Source organism: Ursus americanus, chromosome 7 (assembly GCF_024610735.1).
Source record: "Ursus americanus isolate L20-20 chromosome 7, mUrsAme1.1.p, whole genome shotgun sequence".
In the NCBI taxonomy this organism is placed as follows: Eukaryota; Metazoa; Chordata; class Mammalia; order Carnivora; family Ursidae; genus Ursus; species Ursus americanus.
In genome coordinates this window covers 74,718,342-74,734,811 of record NC_142133.1, presented here as the reverse complement: position 1 = coordinate 74,734,811, position 16,470 = coordinate 74,718,342, and the positions used below count along the sequence as shown (strand labels likewise).

The following is a 16,470-nucleotide window of genomic DNA, read 5'->3' as shown; positions in this document are numbered from 1 at the left end:
CCAAATAAAACAGCTCAAAGTAGTTATCTCTGGAAAGAAATTAGGCGAAAAGGTCAGTTTTTAAGATGATTTAACAGCTGAAACTACACACAGAATTCAAAAAAGGTAATTTTTAAAAAAGTCACATATTGGAAGAAAATACTCAATACGCACATAATCCAGAATTAACATCCAGATCACATAAAGAATGTCAAGACCAAATACCCAACAGAAATTAAGAAATTGTATTATAAAAAAGCATCTCATAGAGGACGAAAACATGAATGGCCAAACATAAAAAGCTGTCCAACATCATCAGTAATCAGGGAAATGAAAATTAAAACCACAATGAGATATTCTTTTATACCTAACCAGATCGGCAAATATTTAAAAGTCTGATATCAATATATCAGCACGAATAAGAAACCACAGAAACTTTCATATAGGCTGATGAAACTGTGCACTGGTAGAACCACTCTGAAAAACACCTGCATTACCTAGTAAAGTTGAAGATGTACTTACTCAATTCAGCAGTTCCCCTTCAACTCATATATCCTACAGAAACTTTTTTTTTTTAAGATGTTTTATTTGTTTATTTGACAGAGACAGCCAGCGAGAGAGGGAACACAAGCAGACGGAGTGGGAGAGGAGGAAGCAGGCTCCCAGCGGAAAAGCCTGATGTGGGGCTCGATCCCAGAATGCTGGGATCACACCCTGAGCCAAAGGCAGACGCTTAACAACTGCGCCACCCAGTCGCCCCCCTACAGAAACTCTTATACATTTGTGTCACAGGAATGCATAATCATTTTGGCCACAGTACTATTTTTATAACCAAAAAAATCTGGAAACAAACCAAATTTTCTTCTATAGGAGAATGAATAAATACGCTGCAATATTCATAAAATGAAATATCCTAATGGTAGTTAAAACTGAATGAACTAGAAAACCATGCATCAAAAAGCAAGCCTCAAAGCAAGACTTGTGCGTCTTCCGTATGATTCCATTAATATAAAGTCAAATAGCAAAACTAAATATGAGTAAGTGGTAAAACTAAAAAGAAAGCAAAAGAACAAGAAACACAAAATTCAGGACACTGGTTATCTCTAGTAGGGAAGGATCAGGGAAGAGAACAAAGAGGACTCTGGTGGGTGTGGGTTCCTTTGCAGTATAAAAATTTCATAATCATAAAATTCTGAACAAAAAGGACATACCTATGACTGAATAGAATACAAAAATTAGTCTTTTTGTTGAAAAAGGTATGCAAGTACATAGAGGGTCAGAGAGTTTAAGGACTTAGACACAGAGTAAGTCTCAAAATTCAGAATTTAAGCTAGGTTTGTCTGATTTACAACTTGATAGTCTCCCCATTTAGAGAACCAAAAAGTTAGCTTGGCAAACTTATAAAACAGATGTAAATTTCACTCTCAAATAACAAAATGAAAGGAGAGAAATGACGGGAAGAAGAAAATGCCCAATTTTCAACTAACCCTCAACGTAGGTGGCAAATATGTGGAGATTTGGCATCTATGAAGAATGGGCGGCAGTTGTAGGAATAAGCTGTGCCACTATCTCAGCCGCCCTAACCTGCAGAGAAGGAGAGGAAGTGGCAGGGCGGGGGAAGAGTGATGGGGACAGAGCCCTTCTATGCAAGGGCACTTCAGACGCAGCCTTTTGCGAGTTCTCTCAACATGCTAGAGCGCTAGACATACTCATTTCACAGATGAGAAAAATAAGATTAAGAAACTGAAGAAAAAAACCTCCTCAGTGCACATTCCCATTGCCCCGTGTGGCTCAGAGCTCGGTCAGCCGGACGAAGAGAAATGCTCAGAAGAGGACCACAACCATATTACAGGTACTTAAGAGAACTATGCACGAGCGGAGTGAACAAGCCAAAATAAGCAGAGTGGACAATTTCTTCTCTCTGAAACGGTGCCAAGACTTCTCCATCCACCTCATACTCCACCAAAGAGAAGAAGACATGGTTGCTTACCTGTGACCAGGATGGTAAACAGCTGTGTTGATTCCATGAGGATAATGACTATTGAAGCTGAAACAGTGACTCTCTTGGTAGCTCTGATTTGTTCCAACACTAAATTTAGGAAGAAAAAAATACTAGTAAGGCAGAGACCAAAAAATACCCACTACAATGTCTATGATTTAAAAAACACCACCATACACAGCTGAGGATACAAAACAACCAGAACTCTGATACATAATCAGTGGGAATATGAATGATAGAAAAATTCTGGGAAAAGGTCTGGAAGTTTCTTATAAAAATAAACTGTATCTACCCTATGATTCAGCAGTTCCACTCAAAGACAGTGACCTAAGAGAAATGAAAATGCATATCCAAAAATACTTGTATAAGCATGGTCATAACAGCTTTATTCACAGTGGCCCAAAACTGGAAATCAGAAGTCCATCAAAAGAAGAAAGAATCAACAAATCATGAACATTATGGTCTGAATGTTTGTGAACCCACTATGGATTGAAGATCTGTGTCCCCCACAAAATTCTTATGTTAAAACTCTAATGCCAGTGTGACAGTATATGGAGGTGGGGTCTTTGGGAAGTAATCAGGTCATGAGGATGAAGCCCTCAGGAAAGGAATTACTGCCTTTGGAAGAGGACGCCGGAGAGCTAGCTAGCTCTATTTCCATCATGTGAGGATACAGAGACAAGTCAGCAGTCTGCAAACCAAAAGAAGGTTCTCACCAGAACCCAACCATGCTGGCACCCAGAACCCAGACTTCCACCCTCAGGAAGTGTCAGCAGTAAATTTCTGTTGTTGATAAGCCACCCAGTTTATGGTACTTTGTTGTAACAACTCAAACTAAGACACACGAAATATTCATACAGTGAAATACATTTTTATTATGATAAAATGGAATAAACTACTGATACATGAAAAAATACAAATAAAGCTCAAAATATGCTAAGTGAAGGAAGCCTTAGACAGGAGAGTGCATACCATGAGTCCATTAATGTGAATTACCAGGACAGGCAAAACTTATCTAGGATGGATAAGCTGGGGGGTAGGTGTGGACAGATTTACTGGGAAGGAGCATGAGAGAACTTTCTAGCATGATGGTAATGTGCTGTGTCTTGATAGAGGTTTGAACTGCACAGTGTATGCATTTGTCATAATTCATTGGCTGGTACACTTAAGATCTATACATTTCACTGTATGCAAATTTTATTTCAAAAGAGAAAACTATAAGCAAATCTTTAATTAATGACATGCATACTAAAGTATGTAAGTACTAACTGAAATTCATTAAAAAATAACATCGATTAGATGGAGGGATGGACAGAAATGTGAAATAGCAAGTATAGTAAAATGCTAATTATAGAATTTAAGTGAAGATATAGGAGTATTCACTATAAAATGGTTTCAACCTGTTATATTTGCAATTTTTCACAACAAAATGCTGAAAGAACAAACAACACAAAATCTGACACTAAGCCAGAGAAAAACATTATTTCAAATAGGAGTTCCCAAATAAAATATATTTTTACCTTACAAGGTAACTTTTCAGTTCTCCTCGGTAATTGATGACCAGGAGTTCTGCAGACCACTGTGCACTGGCTTTATATTCTAAAAATATCAACCCAGCAATGGCATAGCTCAAATCACCTGCTAAACTGGTTGCCTGTAGAAGAGGGGTAGATTAAGTTACTAAAAAGATACCAGATAGAAGTTAACACATGTATGTCTAGTCGGAAGACATCCCAGACACTGGCCTTGCCAGATACACATTGAAACAGTCCCAGAACTGCTCTGTATACTGAAGAATCATGCAAATCAGAGCGCCTAGAACCAGACAGCCAACTTTAGACCTACCCTCCCAATAAAGGCTATAGCCACAAAACCCTCTTTGGATGAGACATTCACCGAGATACGTGAGTTTCTGTTAAGACTGTACTTCTGGTGGGGGGGGAGGGGGTAAGTAATCCCACCATTCAGCCTCAAAACCTGCTAAGATACAGAGTTCAGCTACAAGCTCCCAAATGTTGACTTTCATTGCCAGCAGTAAACAATGCTTAAAAATAAATCAAAAATACCCATCACCGGGATGGGTATTAAGAAGGGCACATATTGCACGGTGCACTGGATGTTATACGCAAGTAATGAATCATGGAACATTTCATCAAAAACGGGGATGTACTGTATGGTGACTAGTATAACAAAATAAAAATTATTTAAAAAAATTAAAAATAAAAATAAAAAAGGGGCACCTGGGTGGCACAGTTGGTTGAGCGTCTGACCCTTGGTTTCAGCTCAGGTCTCATCTCAGGGTCATGAAATCGAGCCCCAAGTCAGGCTCTGCACTCAGCGTGGAGTCTACTTGTGTTTCTCTCTCACTCTGCCTCTCCCCGCCGCACCACCCCCCACACACACATGCATGCATGTGCTCTCTCAAATAAATCTTAAAAAAAAAAAAAAAAAAGCCTCAATTACTTTCATTTGCCCCATCAAGGAACTAAAAGGAAAAAACACTTAAAACATTCACTCAATGACAACCTTCTTCCACGAACTAAATATCAAGCTATATTGCTAAGGATCTGAAGGCATGTGCGCCTTGGGAAGCTCACATAATAAAGTTTATCACACTGAATGACTAGACCTCACTGTCAAGAACCACAAAATAAATAGTGTGGCCACATGTGGCTACTGAACACTTAGTATATGGCTAGTCCTAACTGAGACAGACTATTAATATAAAAATAAACATGACATTTCAAAGACTTGGTACCAAAGAAAGTAGAATATCTCATTAATAATCTTTACATTGATTACATATTGAAATAATATTTATGATATACTAGAGTATATAATAAATTTCACCTGTTTAACTCTTAATGCAACTACTAGAAATTTAAAATTACAATGTGATCACAGATATAATTCACATTACTTTTCTTTCAGACAGCACTAGTCTAGAAAACAGTGATCCAAACTTATTAGTTTGGTTCCCCTGAACTTCCATAATCTGAGCCTAACACGGTTTTTCAAGTTTTTCCAGTCATCATTTCTGAACAAAAATCATTCTCTATATCACAGGTTCTTATCCCTAGCTTCTCATTAAAAATCAGCTGAAAATCTTGTAGACAATACTAATGCCCAGAGCCCACTCCAAACAATTAAATCAGAATTTCTGTGGGTTGAACCTAGACAATCAAGTCATTTTTCTGTTGTTTTCTTTTCTTTACAAAGCTTCCCGGCTGATCCTAAGATGCACAAGGGTTAGCACTGCTGTTCTACCTGCCTCTCTATCTTGTTCATTCAAGGAAGAAGGATACAAAGTAAAAAGCAGTGGATTCCTGAAAGAAACACGCATTAACTGGATTGCCATGGGAAAAGTCATTCAACGCCTCTCAATTTCAGTTTTCTGAACTGTAATATGTGGATAATATCTGGACAATCTATTCAAAGGGTTGTTGTGAATATTAACTAAGAATATATATCAAACTTATTAATAAAGTATAAAGCACTATACAAATACAAGTTATTACCACCATTAATTTTTCTCCACTCTCCCTTTCAATTTCTATCCCCTTTAGGGTAACAAATTCCAAATCCTCAGAAAGCTGTTCCTATTGTGATAGCCCACTGACTACTTTCCCTCAATGGAACTTCCTAACATTTTTCTGTACCTCTGTTTAGTATTTACTTACCACCATGTTTCCATAATGGTAGATTACTGCTGAAGACTGCATTACAAAATACAAAGAAAAAATATTTCATGTACAGATACCTACTAGATTCTGAACATCTTAAGTTCACAACTTATTCATATTTATAGGTCTATTTCCCCTCTCTTCGCGTTGGGTCACTCAAGTATCTTCACATATTTTTTTGAATGCCTTTTATGTAATCAGCTTAAGGTTAGGCACGTACCGGGGTAATAACAAAGAGTTCACTACCCATGAGATCAAACACCCTCACGGTTCCTGTACTTTCAGCATAGGCCAGCAGAGTACAATCATAACTCCATGCTACACGTCTCCACTGGGGTTTCGGGTCTTTTGGAACTAGAATGAAAAGAAAAGAAGTGCTTTTAACAATGTGTCATACAGATGGTTAACATTTACAGTTACTGCAACTAAACTATTCAACTACGTTACATCCTCTCCCAAGGATTTCCAATGCTTCAGTTCAATAGAAAAGAACACTTTCCAGAAAAGCATTCCAAGTAAGAGTGGGAAATATAAACCACAGCAAACTCAGCGCCACTTACTTAAGAAGCAAAGACCACTGACACCCGTGGTCTACTGAACACTGAGCAGGCCCTGGTCTGGCAAAGGCTCGGAATAGTACACCTCAAAATACTTATGAAATTAAGACAGATCAAAAGCATAGAGAATGGGCAGAAAATAATTTCCAATCCAATCAGTTCAGCTCCTCTAACAGCAAAAAATGAAAATTTCCACTGAGATCTTTTAAATATATCAAATATAGATAACAAGGAAATACGACACAGAGTTATACAGACACAATATTGGAGAAATATATATACACACGTATCATACACCAACATATGTATTAGGTGAATCAAGCACTATCCCTAATCAGTCCCACAATTATAATATTTTAATAGTCAACCTTAATAATCCAACACCTTTTTTCTGCTCTGAATTTTTCAGTACAATAATGAGAAAGGTTGTCAGCTGCATAAAAAAAAGAAAAAAGGGACCATGAAAGTCTAAACTGTTAGATTTGTTCGAGGTTTCTGAGGTCTTGCTGGCTTCAGTGTCCCCTCATTAGAATTCCAGAACTGAAGAGACCAGCAGAACCTCCCTTTACCAGCTGAGATTCCAAGTGATTAGGAGACTGACAAGGTGACATTGAGAGTCCAGAGCAAAGAAAGCCCAGAACCTACGTGTCCCGCCTTCCCAAACAGTAAGCAGCTCAGTACCACACCCTGCCTCTCAGTCCGAGTTTGGACTGAGCCTCAGGACTGCCTCAGAAGGTTTCTGAGGTTCACAGGCTTCTCTGTCTTCCCTGCTAAACCCCAGTCAGGCGTCCTCATCTCTTGCTGAGCCTCTTTCGACAGCCTCCTAACTGGTCTCCTGCCTTCAGTTTCCCCCCAGTCCTCCCCTCAATACTGTCCAAAGAGATCTTTCTACAAAGAGGAACAGATCACATCCTGCAGCCCCATGGTTCTCCATTTCCAACAGAACCGGGTCCAGACTCCCCCACCGACATGAAGGCCCTTACAAAGGGCCCCAACACAGCCTTCTAGTGTCGCCTCCCACCACTTCCTCCACCACACAGCTAATAAGCCACCAACAACACAGCCACCTGGCAAATAAGCAAACCATGCACACTCGAGTCTTTCATTCACATTGCTGCCTCTGCCTAGAATGTTCTTCTTCAGCACTCCCCAAAAGGTTCGCTTTTGTTACAACCACCTGTGATAACAAATGGCTCCCTCCTCCTTCCTTGGCACTCTTCGAAACTGACTGCTCTCTTCTCTGTGCCCAAATATGCTGTACGAAACTCTACCACAGCATTTATCACATCACATTATGTTGTTTGCGGGACTATTTCCCTCCCCCACGAGTCTCTGAGCTCCATAAAATCCACAGACAGTGTCCTATTCAACACTGCCATCCTAGAACTTGGAATGGAAAGTGATTAGTGTTTCACTAATGAGTGAAGACTAACTCTTTCAGGAAAATCTATACTAACAGGGCAAGGCAATGGTAAGAGTTTACCATCCCTCAAGGACTACCAATTAAACGTGAATTACCTAACTGGTCTTCTCTCCACCTAAAGAGGTACTATAGAATTCAGACTTCCCTCTTATCTCTGTGATATACGTTAACAGATGTTCTGTATAGGAGGAAAGGATGCTAGACATCAAGGAGTTTCTTTATTCTGACTATTGATCAACAGGTAAAAAGCAAACCAAAAAAAACAAAAAAAATCCAAGAGGGGCCCTTGAACACAGGAGTGGATATATTAAAAACGAACAAAATACTACACACAGTATAGAAAAACAATTTTTTTAATGGGAATAAAATGAGGGAAAAGATCAGTTCTCTATCTTTATAAAGCTTTAAAAAAATCAAACTTGAAAGTAAACAAAGGCACAAAATGATACGCAACACAGGAATAGAAGACTTGCTTACGCACAGATGCTACACGAACACCAGGGGGGATAATTTAATGCCCTGAAAAATATTCGCGCGCTGAAGAAACACAAAAACATTTTTCCATTATTACTGTTTTACCTGCGATAACAGGTTTTTTGCTCTTATCTCATTTTGATAGGATAAATAGATTTATGTACCACATTCTTTATCTAAAATAAGTTTCATCTGAAAGGGATTTGTTTTTACTATTACTTCTAGTTATAACCAGTAGCTCCAGAAAACTCAGCATGTGTTTTGACCCAGATAAAGATATGTTTTCATTACAAAATAAGATTTCACATAACAATGTAAAAAAAGGTTTTTCTCACCGGATTTTTCCAGCTGACTGTGTGGTTTTGGAGAGAATGAACAGTCCAGATTTTTACAAAGCAAGTGTCAATGGGGTTGTCTGCAAAGCATTCGGAAAGGCTGCTGGTAAAACTGAGCCTGCAATCTGACACCTGCCCACGTTCATGGTGAAACAGTTTCTTCTTGCTCACATCTTGCACCAGCTGTGGCCCTTCAACCCACCCAGTTGCCAAGTTCTTTCCCACCTTGCGCGTTTGTCTGTGTTGTTTTCTCTTTCCCTAAGTCCTTTCCTGGCTCCTTTTCGTCTTTCAGATCTCAATTTTTCAAAATTTTTTCAATTTCTCAAATCTCTCAGTGATACATATCATTTCCACAGGATGCATTCTCAGACCATCCTGTCTATGCAGCGTCAAGGCCCCATTATTCTCCACTGCCCAATGATTTCACGTCCTTCACATCTCTTATTCCAAACAATTATGCATGTGTTTGTCTACTTTTTATCGTCTATTCATTGAACTATAAATTCCAAGATGCCAGGTGCTGGGCCCATTCTATTCATAACTGCATTCTCAGTGCCCAGCACTCTGGTGGTAGTAACAGGCACTCAAGTGCTAACAGAAGACATTCTATTCCAGTGTTCATCCACCAGACTGGAAAGAGTAATGGAGAAAGATTAAGACACAAGGAACACTGGGTTCTATTCTCAGCGCCGCCATAAAATGAAGGGGCATGACCTTGGGAGATCACGGAGGTGCAGCTCCCTCATTTGCAAAATGAAGGGTTGAATGAACAATCTCTTCCAGGGAGCAAGAGCAAACTAGTGGAGCTATAAAGACTTGCTGAGAGGCTAAATATCAGTAAAGACATGAGAAAAATGTTACAATCCTGGAATAAGAAAGGTCTAACCACGAAGAGAAACCCTGAAATTATATAGGAAAAAAAGTGACAAATGCCGTTACCAAAAAAAAAGTTCTGTGGACCGAATAAAAAACACCATAACAAATCTAAAAGGAAATTGATTGGGTGAAAATATTTGCAACATATATGACAGAGAGTTAACATTCATACTATCACACCAATAAGAAAAAGTCAAGTAATCTAAGAGTAATATAGGCAAAAGGATATGATCTAACAATTCACAAAAAAAAAAAAAGCCACTTAACATATGCTCTACTTAATAACTATAAATATGCAAATTGAAAATGAGATGCTTTTTTTTTTTTCCTTTGCCTGTGAACCTATCGAATATTTTTTAAATAGGTAGCATACGGGGCTGACAGTTGAGAAAAGAAACCGCTTCAATCATACCTTTTTCATAGTTGTATAAACAGGTGTAACTTTCTGGAAAGAATTATAGTGGTAGCTATTTTGAATACTATACCCAGAGACACGGAAGATGTTCTATCCAGTGCTAGGGGAGGGGGATGGGGGCAAAGATAGGTAAGAGAAAGAGGAAGAAAACAAGCCACTATAAACAACCTAAATTTCTATCAAGAGGGGAATAAAAAACGTGTGGTTCACATTCTTACAATGGAATACTGTGGCTACATTTAAAAGACTGAAATGCATCTGTACATACTGACTGGGAAAGACATCAATACAGTCAGAGGGAGAGCAAGCTGGAGAACAAACTATACAAGATGACCTTGTTTTGTTAAAGAAAAAAAGTCAATCCACATATATACAGGTTTATATATGCATAGAAGGTTTTATGTTAAATTAATATAAATTCCTATGAAAATGCAAGTTGAAAAGAAACTTTATTTTTACTTTTTCTACTTCTATATTGTTTGAATTTGTTATACATGTATACTGCTTTTGTCATTAAAAAAAAAAAAATACCCCAGGGTAACCAGTTTCAGATTAGATCTTCCACCGTAAAAGAAAAATAGGTCAAAATAACTATTTTCGGACACTATACTACAAGCAGTGCAAGACTGTGATCACTGGGAGAAGCTAAATTCAGCCAGTAGCACCTTCCGGACCATGGAGCATGAAAAGGAACCTCCAACAGCACGTGCAAGTCTCAGTGAACACAGCAGATAAAGAATGGAGTTTGGAACTACCACACTGAATCCACTCTGTAAGGCAGCATTCCAGAGGCAGAGAAGGAGCTATAAAAATCTGCAGAGATGAACCCAGGGTCTTTAGCAACCCCCCACATGCATGCACACACGCACGTGCACAGATATTCTGCAGGGCCAAGAACAGAAAGACTATTGGGGAAAACAACTGCCTGAGCTTGGAGAGGGTTTGGAATGTTAGAATTCCAACCCATTGGAGTGGAGAGATGTCAATGAACACTCAGAGCTCTCATACGAGATCCCAGGAAGACCCTACCTTAAAGTAGGACTAATCTAACCCCAAAGTAAAAGCTATTCTAAACCATATAGTCTAAGAGTTAAAAAGAAGCCTTAAAAGATTAAGCTCATCCACAAAAAAATGAACCGTATCCCAGAACAAAACTCAATACTCTATTAGGGGAACATAACAAAACTTACTAACTCAACTCCATAATGTTGAACATACAATCTAAAGTGTTAGAAAAAAAATAAAATAGTAAAAAAATTAAAAATAAGGGGTGCCTGGGTGGTTTAGCCAGTTAAGTGTCTGAATCTTGATCTCAGCTCAGGTCTTGATCTCAGGGTCATGAGTTCAAGCCCCGTGCTGGCTTCCACGCTGGGCATGTACCCTCCTTAAAAAAAGTTTTTTTAAATAAAAAAGATTAATTGAGAGCACTAGGTGTTTTATGCAACTGATAAATCATTACATTCTACCCTGGCAACTAATAATATGGTGTATGTTAATTAAATTGAATTTAAACGAAGAATCTTTAAAAATTAAATCAACTGATCACAAATTTAAAAAAATTAAATTAAAAAATAAAGTGTTAGACATATGAGGCATGAAAATATCAATAAACATGGGAAAACTCAACCAACAGAAACACACCCAGAAATGATACAAATTAAGGAATAAGCAGACAAGGGCTTCAAAACAGCTATTAAAGCATATTTGGGAATTCAAAGGAAAACAAACGTAAGGAATATATGGAGAATCTCAACAAAAATATAATGGAAACTACAAAATATCAAGCCAATTTTAGAAATACAAAAACACAAAGGACAGTGTCTCAGCCTGGCCTGTCATGGGGCCCACCAGGCCACCAGTGGGCTGGTGGGATCTCAGCATACTTACAGCAGGCAAGCTGCTCCTTAGTGCTTGTCTATTGCAAGTATGGTTTATGGGAAGTATGGTTTATGGGAAGTATGGTAAGCTCTGGTTTATGGGATCTCAAAGTCAGAAATATGAAAAAAATCTCTTAACATAGTACAGCTCTAGAAAAAAAAAATCTGCCTTCTAATTCCATATGCCATCATTTAGGTCACTATTCAAGGCAGAAAGAGAAGGCTAATATTTATGGCCTGGCAAACAGAACCAAAACAAGTTGCAAACATTTTAAACATTCTCAAGTGGCATATATTTTATAAAGCAATAATTGAAAAATATCAAAGTGGAACGAAATAGTTCCTATTTTAGTTTGCAGACTCTGCAATATATAGTTTCAAAAACGCATTAACAACAATCTGGCTCCTTCTCCCCAAGCATACACAGGAAATATCATTTGGCATACGAGAGTTATTCCCATAAAGATGAGTCCGATAATAAGCAAATGATCATTACCTCAAATTATATGAAGTGGAAAGAAGCCATTAATGCGGCATTAAGGTCATAAATCCACACATGTGGAAGCCAACAAAATAAAACATTAGTTCTCAAAGCATTATTATCCCATCCATGCGGCCACATTAACTGTACACACTAAAACCTCTAACAAATATTATAATTTGTGTGAAATACAGAAGGTTAAGCTTCCCATTTTCATGTTAACTTGCAGATCTCTCAGTTTACGTACTGGCTAAGAGTGAGTGTCTAATGTCACAGCTCAAAAGGGCCCAGAATGTCTGAATCACTCCAGCATTCTGAACATGCTTCTCAGCGGCTCACTGCAGGCTCCCAAGCCCTCACCTAACAAAAGCACAGCACCGGGGAAAAAGATGATTGAATATCCACTCCTAAATTATTCTTCTGGGAACTTCTTGATCCTTACACATTACGTAAGGCAGGTCTGGTCTACTTTAATAAGCGCTGGTGAGGAGATAATTGAAAGCAAATTCAAAAAATGCTAGAGCTTGCACAACACTACTCGTCTAGTATTCTCAACAGGATACGAAGCAAACAGAGCCCCTTATCTATTCTTTGTGGTATGTATACGCATTTGTGTTCATAAGGAATAAAAACCCTGAAAATCATGCCAATTATCCATAATGTTTATATATGTATATACAACTATTATAAACATGTATACAGTCATGAATTTCTAGAATTAACTCACAGGAATAGGCAAATATACTTTGCTCATACACAAACTCATAAAAATCATTGTAATAGTTCCCCAGTGTCATTACCCACTTGAAAGGATTGAGAATTGTACACCTACTATGTGAAAGAGTCGCTGAGCATCAGGAACAAAAAAAAGTTGAGTTAGATGGAAGCCCTGCTTTCAAAGAATTTATAATCGAAGCAGGAATCAGATAAGCAAATCAACAATTAAGGGGGAAAAAAGTAGAGCAGCCTGAGTGTGGGGATACATGTACAAACAAGTCCTAGGAAAACATAAAGAAAGATGTACAAATGATGAGGAAGTGGGCAGGAAGGGAAGGTTTCCCAAGAGAGTGGATGCCTGAACTAAAATACGCAAGACTCATTAATTAAATATAAAAGTGGAGCTTCTAGGGAAAAAGAACTATCTGTACCAAGGCATGAAAAGCACGATGGAAAAAGCTGGAAATGCAAAAGCTGCTTTGTACAAGAACACAGGCTGTACGGCAGAGGGATCTGAAGGGAAAGACTGACTGAAAGGTCAGAAAAAATGAGCAGTATTCCACAGTCAGTGGGGAACAACTGAAAGATTCCAGGCAGAATGACAGGACTAGCAGTGGTGGCGGTAATAAAAGCTTAACGTCTCCTAAGTACTTAGTATGTGTCAGACGTTATCCTAAGAGCTTTGCATGTATTAGCTCATATTATTTTTTTCCACAACTCAGTCTGTAACATTATGCCATTACAGGTAATTGAGGCTCCGAGAGTAAGGTAACTTGTCCAAGGTCACATTTCTAGAAAGCAGGGAGCCAGATCTGAAGGGTAACTGGATGGAATTTCCATTTAACAGCAATCAATTTGGCAAGCAGGGTGCAGTGTGGATCAGTGAGAGGCAAACAGAAGAAAACCTAGTCAGGAGACTGTTGTTTAAACACACACACACACACACACACACACACAACAACAACAACACCTTAGTGAAAATATTAAAAGTCTGAGCTAGGGCTGTGATGGCAGAAAAGGAGGCCGGAGACATTTTCACAGGGTTCCCAGGGCTTGAAGTTAAGCAAAGGTGAGGCCTCCCCATTGTGTCACTCAGTACAGCTGCAGTGAAGTATTTCTCTCTTCCCTGAGGGACTGCAAACCCTTAAATCAAGATCACCCGTAGCTTACTTCTCATTTTATACACAGCGCCTAGGAGAGTGCCTGGCACATGGCGGCAGCTTAATATTTGTCAAATAAAGACGAAAGAGAAGGAAAAAGAATGCGAAAACATGTTGATTTCTGGCTTGCTACGGATAATGGTATCACTGACAATCCAGGGGACAGAGCCAACGAACAGATTACAAGAAGAGGTAAGTTTATATAAACAAATAGGCAGTTTTACATTTGCTTTTAAGTTACAATACATACTGTGCATGCAGACATCTCTGTAAGAACTATTACTACCTTACCACTAGCAGACGTGGAATTACAGAAGTATAGTGATTCTGACATACTAATAGAATATCACCATTCACAACAAAACTGAAAACATCTTGTAAACATCTGACCTTTATTTTTCCAAACACAAGCAGATGGCCAAAAAGGAGGAAAATGAGAAGGAAACTGAGACACTCACTAATGGCACATCTGACAAGGAGCTTAAGACCACCATTTTCACAGGGAAGTTGGGGAAATCCTCTGTACTACCATCAATTTGTAGGTTTCAAAACTATCGATGTCTTCCTTCTCGCTCTTTCACTGTCAAGGATTTATCATTTTACCCTAATGCTACTTGGAGATAAGGTATGTATTCTATGTTCTTCCAATTAAATGAGAAAATGCATATAAAGCCCTAAACACAGTGTGTGGCATAAGGTAAGGACACTATAAATGTCTGTCATCGTCATAACAACCATGATTGCCATCCTTAGGATTCCTACAACCATGACACTGTTAAACTGACCCAAGGTCAGACAGATGGAACTGCAAGTCCCTAAGTAAAACATAGAGAATAGCTGTATTTACTTAATAGCACACTCCTGATTATTTTCTTCCTGTAAGGTTCCCTCTGCCTTTTCATACCTGCTCCTACAGACAGCTGCTCCTAACTTCTACTCATCCCTTAGGCTGCTTTCCAAAGTCACTTTTTCTCAACAATCTCATCTCACAGCCCTGGTTAAACGCTCACTCTGCTCTGTACTTTTCCTTCATCAGATTTGTCGAACTTAGTAATTATATTCTGAGTGTCTAGATACCTGAAGAGGTAGGGGACTATAACTTTTTGTTCATAGTCATATCCCTAGTATCCTGCAAAATGGTTCATATACATAAACCATAGTAATTTGTGCTAAACACATCAGAATGATCAAATCCCAGATTTTTGTTTACTAGTCTACATCTAACCAACTCTTGACTTATACATAATTTTCCTTTTTTTTTTTTTTGCACTGAATTCAAAATAAAAGCCTAGAGGCGCCTGGTTGGCTCAGTCAGTAGAGCATGTGACTTGATCTCGAGGTCAGGGGTTCAAGCCCCACACTGGGTGGAGAGAGTACATTAAAAAAAAACAAAAAAACAAAAAAACACTAGAGACACAAATACTTTATCCCAAAACTGGTGTAGACTTTTATTTTAAAATAGTTTCAATTTCAAATCTCTTCAAAATGTCCAAAATGGACAATGCAAAACATTTAAGGGCAGTAAGAGAATTCAGTTAAGAAGTTTTAAAATCATTTTAATAGCGTCACAACAATCTTTATTAATATTTAATTTCTACCCTGGCTTTTACGGAATACTGTTAACTGTTTTAAGTTTGAAACTTTCATTTTTTCAATATTTTGGAAACTCTTACCTTGACATTTCCCAATAATAGATGTAAAGTCATCCTTTGCAGACCTGCAAAATATGTGTAAAATTAGGCCAACAGTTTCACCACAACAACACTATTTCGCCATACTATGGAACCCCACAAAAACGATAAAGTATACAACTTGTCTACCCTACACTAAACCATTCCTTCTCTCAGACATGGATTTATGCTCAAACAAGACCCTTCCATTGGTGACGTTTTCTTCCAAACCTTATTTCACCAGAAACAGAGTTCCACCCAGAATAAAATATAAGCGAAAGTTAGATAAAGCATGGTCTTTTAATACAATACAGATGCATGGCCCCTCCGCAATGGTTCTGATTAAGCAAATATGGAACGGGGCCCAAGCAACAATATTATTTAAAGCTACACAGACTGCTCTTGGTCAAGAACTATGGTCTGTATCATATTACAAAGTTTAAATCACTTAGGAAAAAAAATCTTGCTTTAATAAATCAAATAGCTTTAACAGGTGACCGTATTTGTTACCACTGACCTATTTGAAATCTGTGATCTTGAAATATATACCAAAGTAATATAATTACTGTATGTTCAAAAATGAAAATTGGTAAACCTTCTACAAAATAATTTAGTAACAATTATCAAAAAACCTTAATGCCCACAGTAATTTGATCTAGCGATTCAACTTCTATAATGAAGTTATCCCTGAGAAATAATTACAGATACACACAGAGCTCAAGGAAATTCATGCAGCCTAATTTATGAAAGAGAAAAATACACCCAGTAGAAGATTAGATTTTGCTAATGCATTCAATGAAATATTATGCAATTACTGTATGTGA

The 16,470-nt window shown here is 38.1% G+C and overlaps 1 protein-coding gene across 1 annotated transcript in view; it reads right to left on the bottom strand.

Annotated features, from left to right (window-relative positions):
* The window catches only part of NBAS (NBAS subunit of NRZ tethering complex), a 339,918-nt gene that overhangs the window by 305,596 nt on the left and 17,852 nt on the right, over positions 1–16,470 (bottom strand). The window contains exons 6-9 of the mRNA XM_045807103.2: positions 15,650–15,693; positions 5,882–6,015; positions 3,499–3,632; positions 1,970–2,068 (exon numbers count right to left, since the gene is read on the bottom strand). Coding sequence (XP_045663059.2) covers positions 1,970–2,068; positions 3,499–3,632; positions 5,882–6,015; positions 15,650–15,693 — 411 coding nt within the window. The remainder of the gene's footprint in view (positions 1–1,969; positions 2,069–3,498; positions 3,633–5,881; positions 6,016–15,649; positions 15,694–16,470) is intronic.